Source organism: Tenrec ecaudatus, chromosome 6 (assembly GCF_050624435.1).
Source record: "Tenrec ecaudatus isolate mTenEca1 chromosome 6, mTenEca1.hap1, whole genome shotgun sequence".
Lineage (NCBI taxonomy): Eukaryota > Metazoa > Chordata > Mammalia > Afrosoricida > Tenrecidae > Tenrec > Tenrec ecaudatus.
In genome coordinates, this window is record NC_134535.1 from 8,859,049 (window position 1) to 8,874,831 (window position 15,783).

Below are 15,783 nucleotides of genomic sequence, written 5' to 3' on the forward strand. Positions count from 1 at the left end.
ACGTATTTAGTCCATCTATTAAAATATGGTTTCTATAGCATCCACATGAGATTTTTTACATGGGATAGCGTCCATTCTCCTTTCTGTGCTCTAAGTCTTTGGGAAGTGCTGTGTATTTGCCACTAACAGCATCTCCATTCAGACAAGCCACATCCCAAGTGTTCGATCCCTGCCAATGGGGTTGTTGGCACCCTAAGGACAGGTCCCCAGCAGCCAGCCAGCAGGGAACAAGCCTGGGCCCAGGAGCTAGCCCCAAGCAGGAGCCCAGAAAGCTTGTTGAATGATGAAATTAATGGTGAGACAATGAACATAGGACGGGATCAATAAAGAGAGAAGGAGGGCCAAAGCGGATGAGAACGAATAAGAGAACCCCGGGTTTTTTTGCCTTGGGCCCTCCTCCTCCTCCTCCTCTGCACTCATTCACTCACTCATCACCCCAGGCACTGCCTGCTTCAGCTTCACAACTCCCAGAATCCCCATTGTCAACTCACTGCCCCTCTCCATCCCTCCCATGGGTTTCAGGAGGCTACCCACCATGCAGAACAGTACTTCCTCACTTGGTGGTCCACGCTGCCCCCCAGAGAATATTACCAGGTCACCTGGTACATATCCTGGAGCCCTTGCCAAGACTGCGCAGTAGAGGTGGCCACGTTCCTGGAGTCACACGGCAACGTGTCCCTGAGTATCTTCGCTGCCCGCCTCTACTACCACCAGAAACAAAAGAACCGCCTTGGACTTCATAGGCTGGTGCTGGCTGGGGCCAAGATCAAAATCATGGACTTACAAGGTGAGAGGTACCCTCTCGCTGTGGGCAGGGCAATGCTTGGGCAGGGCGGAAGAAGAGCTAGCTGAGAAAGTGACCCTGCAGGGATTCAGAAGAGCTGAGACGGGACCTTGTTCTTAAGGAAGGCCGAGAAGTGTCCCATTGCATGGCCCTTCTTAGACCTTCATTTGACCCTACTGGACAGAGCAAAAATCCTCCATAGGATTTCCGAAGCTTTGATCTTGACGTAAGCAAACTGATTTGGACTGCCAGCCTCCAGAGCTGTGAGACCGTACATCCCTGTTCTGGAGAGCCTCACACTTCTGTGGAGGGGTTGGTGGATTTGAACTGCTGACCTTTGAGTTAGCAGCCACACCTCTAACCACTGTTTCATGAGGACTCCATGGGGATGGGTGTTTGGGGCTTTTCTCAGACTTTGAAAATTGCTGGAGAAACTTTGTGAGCCTCCAAGCGTTCCAGCCTTGGAAGAAGCTGCAGGAGAACTGCCGTAAATGGACCACTGAGCTTCAGGGCATTTTCAGGTGAGGCGCATCCTCCGGGCCAGGTTTTTCTCCTGCCCCTTCTCACCACTTTTCTGGCCCCCCTCTTCTTCCCTTTGCCCTCCCTCTGCTTGCCCTCACCCCTGACATCCTCCCCAGCTTCCTTTGCTTCCTTCTCCTTTGGGGGGGGTTCCTTTGCTCCCCCTAGCTCCTATCACCCTCAGAGCTCCCCGACCCTGGCTCCTTCTATCTTTTCATATTAACTAAGTCTCATTAGTGAACTGAAAACAATGGGCTTCAACATGTAGAAGCAGGGAAATCTGAAAGCTGGAACCGCCCCCCCCCCCCCTTCGAGCCAGACTGAGTCATCCAAGAGCCAGGATTCTTGGGGAGAGTGACTGCAGTGAGCAGCTTTGGGAGGGCTTGGCACCTGGGCACACGTGTGTGGGTTTAAGCGTTGTCTCCTAGATTGTTCCTGCCCTGTCCCTGTCCCTTGTCACCTATTCCAGACCCTTACCTCATCCTCAGGCCTTGCCTTACTCTCTCCTTCCCTTTGACCATCGCCAACACCCCAACCCTTGCTTCTGCCTCTCCTCGACCACACACCCACACTGCTCAGAGTCAGGGACTTCTGTCATGGGATTCACCTTGGGGATGGAGATGGGGGGAGAGAGAGAGACTCTGTTTACATTTAAATAAGGCTTTAAAAAAAGAGATGGTTGTGTTCAATGAGGCCACGATACAGAGTGAAAGTTGAAGGGAATCAGGCAGGGCAGTGAAAGGACAACCTGGAAGGGAGGAGGTGGTGGGGTACCAGGCAAAATCGGATGTGAGCTCCTGGCTCCTTTGACCACAGAAGCAAAAGCGGGAGAGCATGATGGGAGGGAGAGCTAACCAGCCTCAGCAGTACCACACAGGGTCCGTGAGCCACCCATCAGTCTCCATCACATGACAGAAGCAGGAGAAGCAAAGAGTTTGATCTGTCCAAGGTGTGACTCATAGGGACCCGCTAGGGCAGGGCAGAACGGCCCCGTGGGTTTCCAAGGCGACCCATCTCTCTGGGAGTAGAAAGCCTCATCTTTCTCCCATGGAGCGGCTGGTGGTTTTGAACGACCCAACTCATAGCCTGTATGCCACCAGCACTCCTTAAGAGTCCCGCCTACAGGGTGCGATTCTGACAGGCAGACGGAAGAAGGAAAGAGAAGAGAGGTACTCCGTTGGAAGAAATCTATAAAACCAAGCCCGAGAACATCGTGGGGCCCATACTCCACTGCTGGTCCTCCTTTCACCGCTGCTTCGGTGCGTCAGACTCCCTGTTTCCTCCAAGGAGAAAAGCAGATCAGGAGCCCAGATACCCGAAGGGCACGAGACTTGATTGTCTGAAGTCACCGAAGCCAACGGGTCAGAGCGGATGGGTCAGAAGGGCACTTCTTCCTAGAAAATGTGAGCAGAAGGTTAGTCTCCGGGACCACCCAGACCTCCAGGTCACACCTCAAAGCCAGTGATGTGTCCTCCCAGCACTTGCCCATTCTCCCATCTCAGACAGTTCACCCTTGATGTCTCTCTTCATTGGACCCTCCAGTCCCCAGCAAGGGTGCCAGTCTCACTTCCTATGCTGCTGAGACCTAAGTCTAAGGCTCTCAAGAACAGGAATTTACTGTCTCACAGTTCTAGAGGCTGGCAATCCACGTCAGGGTTCTTCTTGGGAGCCCTGGGCATTCCCTGGTGACCCTCTCATGACCTCGGTCTCCTCCTTTGTGTCTGCTTGCATCTGTGTCTGTGCTGCTCTTGGTAGAACTCCTAAGTAATTAGGTTTAGGGCCAACCTTGCACTGGCCTCCTCTCAACTGATGGATTTCATTATATTACATTATAGTCAGTGATTACATGAGCTTGTATTATATGATAGCCAATTTTATAGGGGTGCAAATCCCAACATATATTGTGCGGGGGGCACTGTGTTAGTCTGGGTAAACTAGGGAAACAAATCCACAGAAACTCATATGTATAAGAGTGTTCTATAAAGGGTAAGTGTACATTAAGAAAATATCGCAACCCAGTGCTGCCCAAGCCCACAAGTCCAACGTTAGTCCATATGTCCAACACTGATCTACAAAGTCCTCCTCGATCTCACAAAACACATGAAATGATGCTGACTGCAGGAAGAAAGCCAAATCAGTGAGTGTGTAAACATCTCAGCGCTGGTATCTCAGCGCTGTGGTCGCCACACGAGTGTTCCAGCACCCAGGGCTGCATCAGGGTAGGTCCATGTGGCTTCTTCTCGGGGATGTCTTGCAGGAAGTGAGCCTTGCCAGCTGAAGCAGGGAACTGGCTCCGGCAGCTGTACCCTGGTCCAACCTATCATAAAGCAAGAGACCCGAGAACTAGAAAGGCGAGGCTCACTGAGCCATTTATCTCTCCGCCCTTCAATTAACCCCACATGTGTTTATTGGCCAGGTTGGCACCATAAACCCTAACTATCTCAGGCACAATTCTATCCATCACACTTTTCGTGCTCTCTCCACCAGGCAGCACTTGACTGTGTGTTAGGCCCCAGGTCATGGGGACATCTTTGCTCTCTGACTTTGAGCAACACCCCAGTGTGCAGATCTGAATCTTCTTGCGGAGACCCCCACGTTCTGGCATCTTCCATCAGCAGCTGTGCCAGGAATATTAGGAAAGACAAGGTTAGAAAGGTTACGATTCACACAGTCTCTGAGCCCTTCTCTGTAGCCAGCTGCCGAAGCTCTGATGACCCCAGTGCTGCTGCGTGGGATGGCATGTTGCTGTGGTGATGGAAGCTATGTCCCTGGTATTTCAAATGCCAGCAGAGTCGCCCACGGTGAGCAGGCTTCAGAGGAGCGTCCAGACTGAGAGAGACTGGGAAGAAGGAACGTCTGAGACCTTTGCTGCTGAGAATGTGATGCGCAGCAGCAGGATGATGTACTGATAGAGTGCTGGGAGATCAGCCCCTCAGCTGGGAAGGCATTCCGAATACACATGGGGAAGAGCTGCCTCTTTAAGGTATACTTGACCTTCATGACACGGGAGAGCAAAGCCTTGGCGACTTTGCCAAGAGGCGGTGGTTTGGACCGAACTGGGGATTCTGTGTGGTTTAACATGAGAAGACGTGTGCGTCAGGGCTGTAACCTGTCACCATAGTTATTCAATCGGCATGTATGGTTGCTGAGTAAATCACCCGAGAAGCTAGGCAATGTGAAGAATGCCGCGGGGTTGGAAGAAGATAGAGAATACGGCCTTATTTGCTGAAAGTAAAGAGGGCTTAGAGCACTTACTGATGAAGATCAAAAACTACGGCCTTCGGTGTACCTTATATCTCAAAGGTACAGAAAACAAAAATCCTCACAACTGGACCAGTAAACAACATCACACCCATGTCGGTCTGGGTAGACTAGAGAAATAAATCCATAGACACTCATATATGTCTAAGAAAGATCTACATATACAAGAGTCATTGAATATCGAGACAACAGCCCAGTCCAGATCAAGCCTGTAAGTCCGATATTAGCCCATATGTCTGATACCAATCTATAAATTCCTCTTCAGACTCACAAAACACATGCAATGACGCCAAGTGCAGGAAGATCACAGGCCAGTGGGTGGAAACTCTTGTGGGTCCAGTGGTGTTGGAAGCATCTCAGCGCCAGCAGGAGTCTCCACTTGGCTTCTCCAGCTCCCAGGGCACGGGGTCTATCAGCGTAGTGCCGTGTGTCTTCTCAGTAGAGTCTCCAAAGGAGTGAGCCAAGAGAGTCTGTCTCCTACCTCCAGGAGTTCCCAGAATCCTCAGGAGAAGGCCACGCCCACACAGTGGCCTCAGTGGCTATGAGCTGATTGACAGACTAGACTCCACCCCTTCGCTCTTAATCCTCTCAAGTCCCAAATTGACACCGGATGATGTCACTACCACACAAGAAACAACAAAAAGATGGAAGCCGCCCAGGATTTCATTTTACTTCAACCCACAATCAACATCCAGGGAATAAATCGGCAAGAAATCAAAGGATGTACTGCCTTGGGGAAATCTATTGCGCAAGTCCTCTTTAAGCGTTAAAGAGCAAAGATCTCATTTGGGGAACTAAGGTACGCCTCACTAAAAGCCATGGTCTATCTGATCGCCTCATCTGTGTTGCAAGAGCCGGACAGGGAATGGAAGACCAGAGAAGATGGATGCATTTGAATTATGGCGTCAATGGAGAATTTTGAATATCCTTTGGACAAACCAGTCTGTCTCAGTAAGGACAGCCAGAATGCTTCTTAGAAGTGATGATGGTGAGACGTCATCTCGTACAGTTTGTTCTCAGGGGGGACCAGTCCCTGGGAAAAGACATCCTGTTGGTAAAGGAGAAGGTCAGTGTAAAAGAGCAGACCCTTCCGGAGATGGTGGCTGTGGCCATGACCCGGCAATGGCACAGCTGCAAGAGTTGGCTCACCCCGAACACCAATTGTGTGGCAGTTTCAGGACCAGCCAGCGTTTTGTCCTGTTGTGCAAAGGGTCGCTATGTGTTGGAACCAACCGGATCGTACCTCACAAGAACCATGTTCCCGGATCGGGCCCATTGTTGCAGCCACGGGGCCAGTCCATCTCCGTGAGGGCCTTCCTCTTGAGCCGTCCCGCCACCGCCGTAACAAACGTGATAACAAACAATCCGTGTGTGAAATCTCAAATTGTAGAAGGCTGCTCAGAATAAAGTCACCTTTCGAAAGATGGTCCAGGTTTTGTACCCGATGGTCCCTGGTTGAACTGTGACAAGGCACGTGCCAGCTTGAAAGCCAGTTTCTCAGATCCTGCCGTGGAAGGGCCAAGGAGATAGCAAGTCTCCTCCCACTGGCCCCTCCTCCCTTCCTCTCTTGAACAATGATGATCCAAGAGGGAGTGTAAGTTGGACGCAGGAGCCTCAGCCAGACAAGACTGCCTGTAGTCCATATCTTAGCTATGACCTCATGGGGACTATCAGGAGAGTGATCCTGTCCTCCTGATGCTACTCGGGGAGTAGAGTAGAGGACCTGGCACTGGATCTGCCTGACATAGCTGCCTTCACCAGAGCAGGACATGGGAACTTGCATCCCCAATCCCAATGTTTACTTTCCGTCTCGCTCAGATACTTGTGCCTTCAGGAGCAGTGATGGTATGGAGAGGGGGCTCACAGAGAAGGAGCATTCCCAAAGCCAAGGGAAGCCTTGTGAAGGAGAAATTAAGCCAGAGAGCCTATTGTCAAAGGGCAGCTGGGGATGAGCCCACCACAGAGACTGCAGTCCAGCCAGGGTCCAGGGAGGACCTACCTGTCACTGCCTGTGCTGCCCTCGGGTCCCTGCTCTGCTCCCTGCCTCAGACTCTGCCTCCACTTTGTCCTACCTCCTTCTCTGTGATGGTCAAGGCTTTGTGTCAACTTGGCTTGGCCAGGATTCTCAATGATTTGACTTCGTACTTCCTTATGATGGTGATGTAATACAGTGTAATCACTTTCATACTGGTTTCTACTATGAGCAGCCAATCGATTTTAAGATTAGAGTGGGATATAGCATCTTTGCTCAACTCACAATCCTGATGCAACTCATTGAAAGGAGAATTCCTCTGGTCGGTGGCCCGCTTCCAATATAAGTGAACGCTGTGGGAAAGCTTACTCGCTCTTTGCTGGTTCATCCTACATCCGGCTCATCAGCCTCTAGTTGTTTGAACTGGAGCCAATGACCACTCATCTAGCCTACTATTCCTGGGAGTCACTTGCATCCTGCCATCTGGCCTGCCAACCTTGGATTCTTTCACCTCTACAGCCACAAGTCTGCCATTGTCCTGATGATCTTAGCTTCATTCGCCCCAACAGTTCCTAGAGACAGGCGAAGCCTACACCATAACATCTGGCTTGGACTTGCCTACTTCTACAACTGTGTGAAACATTTTCTTGAAAAAAATTTTTTTCTACACACACACACACGAAAAATCAATGTCAATAAGCTTCACTGGTCTTACTGCTCTAGAAAACCCAACTTAAGATCCCCTCCCTGCAGCCTGCCCTTCATTTCTCATCCTCTCTGGGCATCTCAAATCTGCCCCACGACTGCTTCCTCAGATTCTTCCTCTCTGTGTCCTCGGCCATGCCCCATAGTGCAGCCATCAGGTCCTCTGAAAGCTCGCTGTTGACACCCATGTGGACTTTGAGAGAGAAAGGCGGTTGAAACAATTGTTGGAGTCTGTTGCATGCAAAGAATTCTCTAGTTTCTGATCTATCGAAGGAAATCCCTGAGGTCAGAAGATAGTTTCCAAGGAAGACACTACCCAGGGGGGAACACAAGCTCAATTGGCTTGTGCCAATATTGAGGGCTAGATAGCGTCCATCGAGCCACCAACAACTCGGGGGACTTTGCGTCCCATAGAAGAAAACACTCGATGACCCTATGCCATCACCACGATCCCTGCCATGTTTGAGGCTGTCACTGCCGCTACTGCACCAAGCTGCCTCCCTCCAAGCGAGGTCTCCCTCACCCTCCCCTTCACCAAACACAAGATCCTCCCGCACCGAGCCCTGTTCACCCGGCAGCCGGACAATGTTCGGGTGGGACCCGCAGGGTGCGAAGTAGAGCACCAGGTCTTTCTTTCCAGACTGTCCGTGTGGAAGTTGCCACGAAGCCTGTCCACAATGGGGAACGCTGCTGGTATTTGAAATGCCAGGAGCCTAGCTTCCACCATCACAGCACCCCCAAGCCGGTCCAGTACAACACACCGACAGATGGGTGGAAAGGATGAGTTACAGGGAAACAACTATATTATGGTAGCTTAGAGTGCCGAGAAGGAGGGGCTTTTCAGGGCAAGAGCCTTCGAGGCCCTGCGGTTGCTCTAAGTGTGTTTTCCTCTTATTCTTCACCCTGAGGGAAGCCAGTGGTCTTATTGAGGAGTGGACCCTCTGAGAAGGGCCGTCGGTCCAAGGCCACCATGCCGGGAAGGCGCTTGCCAGTGCTGATCGTTTCTGATCCACCAGAAGCTTGGCTACGTAGCCTCCTGGGTGTCAGAAAGGAAGGGGTGGGGCTTGGGTAGCACAGCTGATGTGCTCGTGGTGGAACTGGTGGTGCTTCAACGTGTCACTGGTGGCATTTCTGGACCTGCCGGCATGCAGTATGGACATCCATGCAGCCAAGGTAAGAGATGGGGTACAAGGCAGGAGAACTCACCCTCTCCCTGATGCCCTTACCAGGACCTTGATCCTGCCCTCCACCCCGTCCTCCTGGCCAAGGAAGAGAGAAAGCAGAGACCCTCCCTTCTCCCTCCAGGGGTGCAGGGGGACCTGAAGGACAGGGGCCTCCAGAGAATGGTTTTTGCAGGCTGTACAGAAATGCAACGGATCTGCTGACAAGCAAGACATTCCGCTTACAGTTCAACAACATACACCGGCTCAAAAAGCCCTACTATTCCAGGGATGCCTACTTGTGCTACCGGCTGGATGGCCCTCAACGTGCCCAACGCTGCTTTTGGTACAAGGTGCCAGTGAGGTTCTCGGGGCACAGGGCGGGGTGGGGGGCTAGACTTAGTAGATCTGCAGGGGACTTGCACATACAACATGAGCCTCTAAGTTCCTCACTTGCTTCGGCCATTTCCTCTGGGTGTTCTTCATCCTATGTGGCCTCAGCCTCCATGGGGCTCCCATTAAAAAAAAAATCATTTTATTGGGGGCTCATCCAGCTATCACAATCCATGCATACCTTCATTGTGTCAAGCACATTTGTATGTATGTTGTCCTCATTTTCAAAACATTTGCTTTCTACTTCAGCCCTTGGTATCAGCTCATTTCTCCACCTCCCCCACCCTCCCTTCCTCATGAACCTTTGGTAATTTATAATTTTTTTATATCCTACACTGACCCTGTCTCCCTTCACCTACTTTTCTGTTGTCCATCCCCCTGGGAGGGGGTTATATGTAGATCCTTGTGATCGGTTCCACTTCTCCCCCACCTTCTCCTTACCCTCCTGGCATCGCTACTCTCATGATTGGTCCTGTCCTGGATTCCCTGTGTTTCCAGCTCTTATCTGTACCTGTGTACATGCCCTGGTCTAGCCAGATTTGTAAGATAGAATTGCGGTCATGATAGTCAGGGGAGGAAGCATTAAAGAACTAGAGGAAAGTAGTGTTTTATCAGTGCTAAACTGCACCCTGACTGGCCCATCTCCTCCCCATGACCCTTCTGTAAGGGGAGATCCAGTTGCCTACAGATGGGCTTTGGGTCCACACTCCTTTCATTCACATCAATGATTTTCTTGTTTTGGGTCTTTGATGCCTGATCCCTGATCTCATCAACACCTCGTGATCACACAGGCTGGCGTGCTTCTTCCATGTGGCCTTTGTTGCTTCTCAGCTAAATGGCCTCTTGTTCATCTTCAAGGCCCCCCCCCCCACACATTGTATCCCACCCACTCCGCCCCGTCTCCCAGCTCCTGTCGATGCTGTTCCCTCCAGGAGAATGCTCTTCCTGGGCTTCTCTGAGCCCTCCCCCTTCAGGTCCCAACTCAGTCATAACTTCAAGGAAGGCCCCACCCCCACCCAGTAAGTGTCTGTCTCCTCTGTTGCCTCTCTAGCCCCCCCCCCCACCTCTCCCACCCCCTGTGCTAAGCAGGTGAACGAGCCAAAGGATGACTGGGCTCCAAGGTGGCCCCGTGACTTCTGGGTGGCCTAGCCTGGCAGGGGGGGGGATAGGGGGGGGGGAGCACCAACTCTACAGAGACTCTGAGGAGAGTAGGCTCCTGTCCTTCCCCGCGTGCCTGGTCACCTGTCTACCTCTTTTCTCTTAAAACAGATGAAAGAAGAAAAAAAGGAAAACCTAAACTTGCCCCTGGTGAGTCACGCAACGTCGTGTTCCATCCCTTACACGTCACCCACCGCCCTCCCCACACGCCTGGCTCACCCACCCCCGAGGTGGTTCTGTAATGTCCACTAGGGACTGCTTGTGCCAAGACCCTGGGGTGACCCATCTGTGGGCCACCTGGAGAGAAGTCTGGGGGCTGTAGAGTGGGGGCAGTCGCTCTCCAACTGCTCATGGTCCAGTTGGAGTGTGTCAGCTCGGTGGCGTGATGAGCACAGAGTGCAGGGGCTCAGAGGCTGGCCCCCCAGGGTGCAGTGTGTGTGGCGGGGGGGGGGGGTGGCCCCCTGAGACGGCTGTGGAGGAGGGAAGACTTTCCGGCAGAGGGCGTGGTGGAGGCGGGTCTGAATGTAAGAGGCAAATGGACGATAGAGGGCATGTGGGTATGGGTAAGTGGGTGGGTTTGGGGGTTCTCATGAGAACCTCCAGTGGTCTGGTTCTGTGGTGTGTGAAGTATGAAGAAGCCAAGATAGGAGACACAGCAGCGGGGAGGCAGTCAGCGGCCAGGAGTGCCAGGTACCAAGGAGGGTTCAGATGGGCCCTGTCCCTCCTGTGGGCAGCCCAGGGAGGATGGATCTGCCCTAGGGGGGTGGTCCCACATGTGGTCGCAGGGGGCAGAGCCTGGCTTTGGTGTGGGTCTGGTGGACCGGCGCCTGCTTCTGTGGCCACTCTGATCTTGCCCAGAGCTCCCACCATACCCCGTTCACTCTGCAGCCCCTTCCTACTGGCCCCCTGGCCTGAGCAGGGTGGTCATGATGGGCTACACATGCTCTGGTTGCAAAACTGCACCTGTCCCTGGTTGATGTTACTTTGGGGACACCATGCTTAGCCCCCTCTGCCTGACCCAGCGTTCCTGCTCAGTGAAGGCACACTGTCCGCCTCCAGACTCAGCAGCTCCCATTGCTAACAGGGTGGCACGAGTTGCAGCATTGTAGCACCCTGCCAGGAGTCACAGCCCCCTCAAGAAAGATGGGCAGTGGGAAAGACTCTTAAACCAAGCCCAATCTCACTCTCCTCCTATCTGTTGTGACGCCTGGAGGCCCCCAGCTTCAGAGTGCAACTGAACATTGGTTCCCAACCTGTGGGTCGCGACCCCTTGGGGGGAAAAACAAACAAACGACCCTTTCACAGAGGTCGGCCGATTCATCACAATAGCAAAACTACAGGGATGAAGTAGCAACGAGACTAGAGTTGGTTGGGGGGTCACCACCACATGAGGAATTGTATGAAAGGGTGGCAGCATGAGGAAGGTGGAGAACCCCTGCGCTGGGGGTTCTGGACCGGAGCCTTCCAAAAGCAGAGTCAGGGCCTTCTTCCAGGGACACGGGGTGGCCTTAGACAGCCAACCAAGCAGTTAGCAGCTGAGCACTGAACCGGTGGCACAGGCAGGGCCAAGGCAGCCCTTAGCATCGGACGATCCCCAGGGAGAAACAACACCTCCAGGGTCGCTGTGTACCCCTCCCCTTAAGCCCACCTCCTGCCCTGCCCCACTCCCCCACCCCCCACCCTGACTTGCTCAGGACGCCCAGCCTCTTCGAACAGCCTGCTGGGCGCGTGTCCCGCGGGGTGCGCCAGAGACAGCTGGGGACTGTGCCCAGGCACCCGCCGCCAGAGGATGGCGGGGCAGAATCCACGCGTGAGCTGCAAGCAAGTGGGGCCCGGGGCTCCTGCCCCGCGTCTCACGCCGGACCTCCCTGGCAGGGCCCTGCTTCGCGCCCTGCCCAGGCGGTTGAGAAGGCGGTACGTCACTTTCTCGACGAGCTCCAAGCCCTGAACCTGGACCCGGTCCGCAAGCACAGCGTCACCTGCTACTGCACTTGGAGCCCCAGCCCGCGCGCGGCCCAGTGGCTGGCGGGCTTCCTGAGGGACCACCCGCACGTCAGCCTGGTCCTCTTCTCCGCGCGCCTCTACTACCACTGGCTCTGGGGCCACCAGGAGGGCCTGCGGCTCCTGGCCCACGCCGGCGCCCGCGTGGCCGTCATGAGCGGCAGAGGTAGGAGCAGCCCTGAGCCGCCCGGGCCCGGGACCGCAGGGGGCGGGGCGGGCCTGTGACGTCATCCCGGCGGGGCGGCCCCGCCCCCTTCGCCTCTTTCCCAGAGTTTGCCGACTGCTGGGAAACCTTCGTGGACCATCGGGGAAAGCCTTGTGCCCCGGACGTTCTGCGTGCCCTGGATTCCCGCAGTGGGAGCATCGCAAGGCGGCTCCAGCGCATCCTCGGAGACACCCCGGTGAGAACTGTCCCAGCGGGCGGCCTCCTCCTCCCCCTCGTCGTCCCCTTCTCCTCCTCCTTCCCCCCTCCCCCTCCTCCTCCTCCCTCTTCCCTTCCTCCTCCCTCTTCCCTTCCTCCTCCCTCTTCCCCTCCCCCTCCTCCTCCTTACTCCTTCCCCTCCTCCTCCTCCTTACTCCTCCCCCCCTTCCCCTCTCCCTCTTCATTTTCTCCTCCTCCTCCCCCTCCTCCTCCACCCATCCAACTTCAACCTGCCATTGCTCCTTCCCAACTGGTCCCACGCACACACCACACACACCACGCATAGACCACCACACAGACCACACACGCACCACGCATAGAACACATGCAGATCACATGCACCACACACACCCACACATATAGATCATACACACCGCATAAACCACAAACACCATACGCAGGCCACACATAGAACACACACAGACCACACACATATCACATGTGGATCACACACACCATACACCTATTACACACGCCTATCACATATACACACCACAACACAGTTTTAGGGTACAAAAGACATGCCGATCTCAAATACATTGAGAACATTTATTAAGTCTTAATGGGAACAAGGACAGAGACATCATCTAGATGAGGCAGGCCGTTGGCATGAGGTCATATGGCATCTGAGTTCACAGCCAGGACGCTAGTTAAATCCGGCACAGGGGGAAGAGCCTATCACAAATTCATGGTTGGTGGCAGATGAGTACGCCACAGTTACAAGTAGGATCCCGGATGTGGGAATGGGGCCATGGCTGGACCCTAGACATTGCGAGATAGAAGAGCTTACAAAATTGGCCCAGGGCCTTCTGACCAAGGCAGTCAGGGTACAATTGATAGGGCCTGACTCATGGCTTGTGACCCCAGTCCTGTCCCCAGTGTGTGGTCACTATCAAGAATGTACCCAGGCAAGTCCCTAAGAGTGACTGCCCCTCCCTGGGCTGACTGGAGAGGGATAGCGGCAGTCCACTCTCCAGTGCACTGGTAATGACCACAAGGAATTGGTTGGAGACTTAATCCACTCACAAAATAGCGACATGTTCCAACACATATATTCCACACATGTATCCCAAACAGATCATACATACACACACTGTATACACATACAGCACACCCCACACATACCATGCACACATCAGACACATATACTTCAAACACATCACCCACACATATAACCTATAGACACATCATATCATGCACACCACACCCACCCACCACACCCACCTATCACACACATAAACAAATCACATACAAAGCATCCTTATACCACACACATCCACACATGCATACTGTCCACACTCACACCTATACCACAGCCACCACACATACACATACAACCCACACATATGCCACATATACAACACACCAACCGCACACCCACGTACCACCTTCATGCTACACGTACACTCACACACCACATGCATACACCATATATATCAAGCGCACACATGCACTCTACATATATGCAGAAAACACACACCATACATATTACACACATCACATACCAGGTACACATATTACACATAAACACACAACACATACAATGATGAGTGAAGAAATAGCGCTACTGGGGTTCCAGTTCGTACATGCACGGAGTTATTACAAACAGAACATGTTGAAGCATGTCTCTGTGATCAGTGCATAGCTGCAAACAAGCTCTCTCCAGCACCACACTTGCACGGTCTCATGAAGGGCCTTCCAGAGAAAGGTCCAGTGAAAAATGGCTTCTGGGTGAATTTGCTGGGCTCTTCAATTAAAAGCACACAGGTCAGCTCAAAAAATTAGGGCAACTATTCGTTGGCATTCCAACAGGGTCATCTTGATCAATTTTCTCAAAAGGCACAGGACAATCGCAGCCAGGGAAACTGCTCGGAGCCATTCATTTCCATCAAGACAATGCACTTGGCCGTTTCCCCGGGATAGCAGGGCTGTTCTATGATCGCTCTGCTGGGAACTTGACCCCTTCCACCCCACAGCCTGGGTGTTGCCTCTTCAAACTTCCTGTCGTTCTCGACCTCAGAGGAGCACGGCAGAGGAGCCTGATCTGAGTTCCACAGGGGTGCCAACACTATTTGGATGTCGTGCCAAAGAGTGCGGAATTCTTGGGGAGAAGGGTTCAAGAAATTGGAACACTGCCTTTGGGAGTATATAGACCGGGATCAGTGGTTCTCAACCTGTGGGTCCCGACCCCTCTGGGGATCAAACGACCCTCACAGGGGTCTGCCAATTCATCACAGTAGCAAAATGACAGTGATGAAGTAGCAACGAAAATAATGTTATGGTTGGGGTGTCACCAGCACAAGCGGAACTTTTGAAAGGGTCATGGCATTAGGAAGGTTGAAAACCACTGATCTAGATGGAAGATATGTTGAGAAACAGTAGCTTCACGTGTTGATATTTTTGCTTCATGAAGGTTCCCGTGATTTATAGCACTACTTTTTTACTCTCCTGCACACCGCACACATGCACATGCATAGTGTACACACCACAAACACACACCACACATGCACATACATACCGTGTGCGCACCACAAACACACACCTGTTTGTGTTTTCTCTGCTGGCTTCCTTCTCTCTGCCCTCTGGTCATCTTTCTGCGTCTCCCACAAGCCGTCCCTTCCCCCCAGCCCACCCCCCTCTCGTCCTGTTATTTTCTGACACCGTGCCCCGCCAGCCCCCACTTTCTCATTTCTCCCCTTTTCTAGCAGAACCTTTTAGCTGAAGCCTTCGGGAACTTGCAGCTGTGATCCCCAGCCTCCCCATCGTGGCTAAGACATCTGACCTTCAGAGCATCTCGGGACTTCCTACATGGCTGACTCTCAGCTGCCCCGATTTCCATGCAGACCGACGCCAAGCCGGATACGGGTCTTTGTCCTTTCTTTTGTTTCATAGTTTAACAAACAAAAATAAAACACTGAAATTGCTGCCAGCCACTCCCTATCGTCGACTCACAGCAAGTCTCTACACCAGGGGAGCACGGGCAGTGTGTTTCCAAGACTGTGACTCATCACAGGAGTAGAAAACCAGAGAGAGAGATAGGGGATGAGGGGAGAGGAGAGAGAGATTGATTTTTATTTGAGAGGTTCCTGTCTATTTAGAATAGTTGGATACTTTTGCTATCTAAGTATCATGTCTGTGTCTAAATAAATAAGGTAGATCTCTATTGAGCAGGCATGTTCCATAAAAACTGATTTTCAAAAGGAGAGAGAAAGAGAAATTTTTATTTAGGGTTTTTAGCTTCAACTACTAGCACTAGCTGTGAATCATTAAAACTGGAGAGGGTGGGAGACGGATTTTTTAATTTGCATACATGGCTTCCAAAATCTCTAGGAAAAGTAGAAGCCTAAATTGGGCAAAAACACCTTCAAGCAAATAGGATTAAATTGCCCTGCCTGCCTCTCATTTCCCG

At 52.6% G+C, this 15,783-nt stretch overlaps 1 protein-coding gene across 6 annotated transcripts in view; it reads left to right on the plus strand.

Annotated features, from left to right (window-relative positions):
- Positions 1-15,298, plus strand: part of LOC142451845 (DNA dC->dU-editing enzyme APOBEC3-like) — a 28,161-nt gene extending 12,863 nt beyond the window's left edge. For 4 of the 6 annotated variants that reach the window (XM_075553578.1, XM_075553584.1, XM_075553583.1 and 1 more), the window contains 7 exons: positions 523-787; positions 1,197-1,305; positions 8,547-8,754; positions 10,064-10,102; positions 11,828-12,119; positions 12,224-12,354; positions 15,080-15,298. In XM_075553578.1, coding sequence (XP_075409693.1) covers positions 523-787; positions 1,197-1,305; positions 8,547-8,754; positions 10,064-10,102; positions 11,828-12,119; positions 12,224-12,354; positions 15,080-15,121 — 1,086 coding nt within the window. In that variant the 3' untranslated portion in view covers positions 15,122-15,298. The remainder of the gene's footprint in view (positions 1-522; positions 788-1,196; positions 1,306-8,546; positions 8,755-10,063; positions 10,103-11,827; positions 12,120-12,223; positions 12,355-15,079) is intronic. The other 2 variants (XM_075553579.1, XM_075553580.1) reach the window with 2 other exon arrangements.
- Positions 15,299-15,783: the final 485 nt, after the last annotated feature.